General features: G+C 32.3%; 1 protein-coding gene across 4 annotated transcripts in view; it reads left to right on the plus strand.

Annotated features, from left to right (window-relative positions):
• Positions 1-1,772: 1,772 nt before the first annotated feature.
• LOC102578684 (histone-lysine N-methyltransferase SUVR5) overlaps positions 1,773-6,636 on the plus strand; it is a 13,630-nt gene continuing 8,766 nt past the window's right edge. The window contains exons 1-2 of one of the 4 annotated variants that reach the window (XM_015306422.1): positions 1,773-2,171; positions 4,854-5,449. In XM_015306422.1, coding sequence (XP_015161908.1) covers positions 4,964-5,449 — 486 coding nt within the window. In that variant the 5' untranslated portion in view covers positions 1,773-2,171; positions 4,854-4,963. Of the gene's footprint in view, positions 2,172-2,588; positions 2,741-4,853; positions 5,450-6,636 lie in introns of those variants that run through there. The other 3 variants (XM_006338202.2, XM_015306423.1, XM_015306421.1) reach the window with 3 other exon arrangements.

Here is a 6,636-nt window from a genome sequence, read left to right on the forward strand (position 1 = left end):
AGGGGTGGGGGGGCGGGGGCAGATTCCAATTAAGAAAAGTGATGCCATAAAATACTCTCTTATTTTAATTTGTTTATTTTATTTTATTTTTAATAAAAAATCTTGGCTTCTTCGATAATTTTCAATTTTTTAAAAAATGTAAAATTTGACTCATAAGTTTATATTTTGTAAAACAAAAGACCTGCTATTTTGAAATTTGCAAAAGAAAACCAACAACTTGTGGTTGGCATGAAGGGATTGTCTATCATTTAAAAATATTATATTAAAAAATAGCTAGTTATTACGGTTGATTGTTGTTGACTAGTGAATCTTTGTAAAATCATGTGTATTTGAAAGTTTCTAATTGCGTGTATTTATTTATAAAATGAACATAGATTTGTGATTTATTAATGCGGATCCTTAAATTATCTCGATTGCTTATTTGTGAAGTATGATTTGCTCAATTGGTAAAGGTTGTATAAGAATTGAGGAAAATTTGATAGTTTTTATAATTTGTGAGGCTTTCGTGTTACGAGGAAAAATAGAACTTAATGAAACCAAATTGCCTCTCCAAACAAATCTTCAGATTAGTTTGATTTCAAATAATGTCAAAACCAACCTAACAGATTAGAAAAAGGTGTGACATGTAGATATAATGGGTACCAAGAAAGGTTGAGATAGGTTGAAAAATATTGAGATAAAGTGATTAGACAAGATATGATGCAACTCAAGAATAACAGGAGGTTGCATATTTGGGTTGAAGGTTAGTATGTATGGGGCGTTGTCTTACTTTTTGAAGGGGTTAGTCATAATTCTTATACTGTATTTCTTTTGATTCCGTTATCATATGTTGTTTATTTTATTAACGTTATTACACTATTTTATGGTTGTTAGTGTTTTCTTATTACTTTCTTTGTTTTATTCATTATTCTTTTTTATATCTATTTTTTGATATTTTGTACTCGAGATCTTAAGAGTCTTTCAAAAATGACCTTTCTACCTCCACAAAGTAGGGGTATGTGTACGTTGTTGTTGGATGATAAGAAAAAGACTCGAGGAGTATATTAACAGAATAACAATTTCCAAGATTTTCAAAGATCATATTAGGGTGGTAAGTATCTTTCCATTCTTAATTAAAAAAAAATAGGTTCTAATTTTGAACAAGACCTAAATTTTCAGGCTCGATTTTCACGTATTACTTTTGATAAAAAGTGTTTTACTCACAAGTGAGATATTTCTGCTCAAATCCAAATTAATTGATCCCAATAGTTTTAATGATCCTTTTTATTTATTACCATTTATATCAATACATAAAAATACTATGACAAATTTGCTATGTGTTAAAAGGAAATTATGCATGCAATATAAATGTATTATAAGATTTAAAGATATTTTATATTTGTTTGGTAAGAAATTGACACATTGTATTGTGTGATAAATGTATTATCCATGAATAAAATTTGAATTATATGTATTTTAGAATTTTTTCTCTATAATATATATTAAAACTATATTATAAATATTTTATAAGTGTTCAGTGATTTTCTTTACTACTATAAATAGTAAATATTTTCTAAAATTTCTCTAAGCCCATAGCGGTCCATCAAACGGCCCATCTAAAATTTGATGATTTTGGAATCCCTATTTTAACCTTCTTCGAAATTAGTCCATCCCCTCGGTGTACTTTACTGCACAACTACCAATCAATCGTTCAACAATCTCGATGTACGCATTCTCATTGTTAAATAATAAAATATCATAAAAGCCCCTAACTTAACCCATTTATTCCAAATCTAGACCCACTTCACGTTACGGAATTCTCATGCCTTAAATCTCCTTCACCTACACCCGAAAACAAACTCCATTAATATTCTACTTAGGTCTTTTCTTCTTCCGTTATTTTTTTTTTTATATCAAATTTTCTCATCATCTTGCCCCCTCTTTTCTTTCATCCCTAATTTACCCACTTCGATTTTATAATATTTTTGGACCCTTATACGTGCCCATTCAACCATTATTTCTAAGCTTAAAAATCTGGTCACCACGCATTTATTATATCTTTCCTTTTTTCCCTAACACTCCAACAATATAACTTAGTCAAAAAATAAAAAAATAAAATTGTTATACCCCTCTCTCCAAATCTGCACCCACTGGAAAAATATTCTTAGAATTTCTTGATCTCTGCTGTAAAGGTACATTTTCTATCATCTCTTTTATGCCTCTAATTTAGCTTAGACAATATTAGTCTTGATATATATATATATATATGTCACATATTTTTTTTTAATTTATATGTGTGTTGCCATGTCTACCTAGGTCTCTTCATACCCAAATACGACAACCAACATGCACCAGTAAACCCTTGCACGAAAGCAACAAAACCCACTTCCCTTTTGATTTTATTTTATTTCATTAAAGATTTCTAGGGCGATACATACATTTGGGGTAGGTCAATTGGATTTGGTACTTTTTTTTTTTTTTTTTTTTTTTTTTTTTTCTGCTGTAAAGGTACATTTTCTATCATCTCTTTTATGCCTCTAATTTAGCTTAGACAATATTAGTCTTGATATATATATATATATATGTCACATATTTTTTTTTAATTTATATGTGTGTTGCCATGTCTACCTAGGTCTCTTCATACCCAAATACGACAACCAACATGCACCAGTAAACCCTTGCACGAAAGCAACAAAACCCACTTCCCTTTTGATTTTATTTTATTTCATTAAAGATTTCTAGGGCGATACATACATTTGGGGTAGGTCAATTGGATTTGGTACTTTTTTTTTTTTTTTTTTTTTTTTGATTTGGACCCACCTTTGGTTCCTAGGATTGTCGTGGTACATTCTTGATCTGTGTTACAATTTCAATTTTGATATAGTTAGGGTTTTAATTCTATTGATGTTAATTGATAATTAAGATAATGTAGGTTTATGTTTAATTGTGTTTGATTTGGTAATTTACAATTTCATATACATGGGTGTGAAGCGGTGTCTTTGATTATTCGTAACGGTTTCATACCAGTATCGTATGACTTGTTTAAAGATAATTATTTGTAACAGTTATTTGATGTAACTTCCTAGCTTAATGTACATAATTGACATGGAATTCTGCTCGTGTATCGGTAGATGTCATTAGTTACAGTTGAAATTGGATTGAAACTTAAAATTGTTTAGCAGTCAATTAAAGGTGGACTGCGAAGCGAATGCTGAGATAGACAGCTGAGGTTTTTCGGTTCAAACAGTTGAATTATTAGTTTCCAGAGAGGGATTTCTATATGGATTAGGACTTGAATCTGTAGCAATACTTTACCGATTTGACTTGTATAATTGGGCATTGTTTACTTATTTATTTTCTGCACATTAATATTTTCTAGTTTTGGTTCAGAAATTCTCTTCTTCTTGGTAGCATCACTATTACTATTGCTGTTTTACCTCATCTAATAACATACTCCATTGTTTGTTAATCTTTGGGGAGGTCATTAATCTAACTTACTAGAAAGTAAAACAAATACTCCCTCCGTCCATTTTTACTTGTCCAATATTGAGTTGTCATACCTCTTAAGGAATAACAATTTTACTATATTACCCTTTGAATATATTAAATCCAATATTTTGAGAAATGACTATAGTTAATAATAAGGGTGAATTAGGAACTAAGCGATAAATTATCTTTTGATTATCTAAATTGGACACGTAAAAGTGGGCATGTATTTTTAGTGCAGTAGACAAGTAAAAGTGGATAGATGTAGTAATTAAGAAGGAAACTATGGATTTCTGTGAGATAAGTTATGCTGCATTTTTCCTCTCAAATCTTTGGATACAAAAGATAATTCTCTCTTTTTCATCCTGATGTGTTCTCGGGATCTGTTTTTTTGGAAATAAGCAAGGATAATATTTTAGAACATTTTTTTTTACAATTTTATGAATAGTTTTGGATTTAAAATCTGCTCATATTATGTTCCTTTTTGTTACATCCAGTAAACATAAATCAATGTCCTTTTCATGATGAAAATTATTTATATGCATCTCTGTGTGTTTGTCCATAGTTTCTTCCTTCTTTTAACAATAACTTTGCATTTTCAGTTTGTGGAACACTTATAATAGGCCGAGTGACCTGATTGTCTAAATGAAGTACGATTATAGTACTAATCGTTCCTTACAGAGTTTAGAGTATATGCTCAACTTTCCACTCAAATGCTTTGCAATTTGAAAATTTCTTTTTTTCTTAAACGACATTTGATCTGTAGGATAAACATATAAATAATATGATGGGACCATAATTAGTTGCAGATTTCGAAAGACATTCAGCTACAGTACTAAATATTAGTGGCAATATGATAATGATACACATGTTTGGAGGTGGTAAAATTCTTCATGCAACCTTAAATAAAGTAAATTTAACACTAGTCACTAGCAAATACACTGGCGAAAGTTACCATCGTATATATTATTTTCACCAAGATAGGATCCATGGTAAGAAGTCTTGAATAAGAAAGATTCTGTTGGTTTCCTATTTGCCATGGTTTGTTAATAGCAAGCTAAATGTATTTTTAAGAGTTCAATTCAATGGGAGGAGTTAGTCCACTTCGGTTTAACTCTGTGTGGCATGTAATTTAAGATTTGAGTCCTGCTGGCTGATATAATTATAGAGATTGTCAGAAAATACTCTGCCTGCTATTTCAAAAGGGTATCATTGCTGCTGTATGCAAGCAGTTGAAAAAGGTGCATTTTTTGGTTTATCATAACCTTTTGTATTTGGCGCTGGAAAAAGTAACTTCTTTTTATTCTGCTTATTGCTGAGAAAATAAACTGTATGCATGTAGTTTATCTTAGAGGTTTTGTATATTTGTTTATTCTTAGAATTTTCAGATTACTTGTTTAACCAGGATACTAGTCAGGTTAGCATATAATAGAGAGGTTGAATTCATCGCCAAACTCGTTCAGTCATCGTATGGCAGTGAAGATTTTCTTCTGCAATCATGGAAGTGCTCCCATGTTCCAATATACATTATGTCCCGGAGTCTGATTGCCCTCAACAAGGCTCTGGAACTACTCTTATGTATGGTGGAAAACCAAACCACCTTGAACATGCAGAACAAGTTCAAGCCGGTGATGTGAAAGTCGATGATGTCCTTCTTAATACGCAGGAGTGTCAGGAAGAGAAAGCAGATGGACGTCAATTCTCTGTCGAGGGATTACCAACAGCAGATAGGATTCCTACTAAAGATGCATATTATGATTTTGGGGGAGATAGCCAAATGCTATCCAGTGATTTCCATGATTCTGGAGATGACAATGTTGTGGAACATGATCATGTTACAAGATCTGATCTAGTGCCAGAGTGCCTGCGACCAGTTGTTGACACTATTGAAATTGGACTCCCTTATAGTAACCAGGTTGTGGGATCCTCTTCCTGCGAGTCCAAGTGGCTGGATGAAGATGGACCTCTAGCTGTATGGGTCAAGGTATTTATTAGTATTTGGTCATTTTATGTCGGTATATATTTCTATAACCTACATCCTTAACTTTTCCTATTTGGATAAAGACATTTTTGGAGTCCTGGACCCTATAATTCTTGTGTTTACTTAAATCACCTTTATAAGTGGATATCAACACAACATGTTCCTGATTGGCGGAGCAAGCGGTTCTCAGTGAGATTAGTCAAACTGAAAATGACACATCGTAAGTCTTAGACATAAGGTCATGACATTAAGCCATTGAGCTGCATGGAATGAAATTTTTCTTAAAAAATATGTTCTGCATATCAATTACCCAAGTTTAGTGAGTCTAGGACATATTTTCTTTCAATTCAACAGATTGAAATGTTGCATCAAGGTTTCTTTTGGATTGGTGTGATCATGAACATACTTTCTACTCCTATTACATATAGATTTTGGCTGATTACACAGATTCTCTTTCATTCCTTTATTCATGTACTGAGAGGGATCTTGCAATTTCTCATTTTGTATATAATAATTGAATCACTGGAATTACTAAGAAAGGACCTTTGACATTGCTTCCTTTTCTTTTGGTAAATTCAAGCACACCAAGATGGTGTCAAAAGTATGTAGATGTATGCCTCAAGACTCTCAACCACAATAATCCATCAAACTATTCTAAATATCTATACAAAAGGGGATCCTCTTATTTAGTACAAGATATAAATGAATCAAAAATAGAAGTAAAGAGTTACCTAGTACCTGTTGTTGGTGGGAGGTGGCAGGTATCCCGTGGAATTAGTCGAGGTGAGTGAAAGCTGGCTCGGACGCCACGGTCATAAAAAAATATAAAAAATAGAAGTAAAGAGTTACCTAGTACCTGTTGTTGGTGGGAGGTGGCAGGTATCCCGTGGAATTAGTCGAGGTGAGTGAAAGCTGGCTCGGACGCCACGGTCATAAAAAAATATAAAAAATAGAAGTAAAGAGTGATATCAAGGAAGGGATGAGATGAGGCGAAGTCAACTTTAAAACTGATGTTGGACATAATTGGCTGGTAGTCATCTGTCCATCTTAAGTAGCAAATTTGTGTTCCCTTTCCATGCTCGAAAATATTGAGGAATAGCTTTAATGTACAATCTGATGCTCTTTGTAAAGTATAATTTTATGGAAGCACATTGCATTTTGCCTTTGTTACCCAACTTCAATACCCTCCT

The sequence above is a fragment of the Solanum tuberosum genome, unplaced genomic scaffold (assembly GCF_000226075.1).
Source record: "Solanum tuberosum cultivar DM 1-3 516 R44 unplaced genomic scaffold, SolTub_3.0 scf00004, whole genome shotgun sequence".
NCBI lineage: Eukaryota > Viridiplantae > Streptophyta > Magnoliopsida > Solanales > Solanaceae > Solanum > Solanum tuberosum.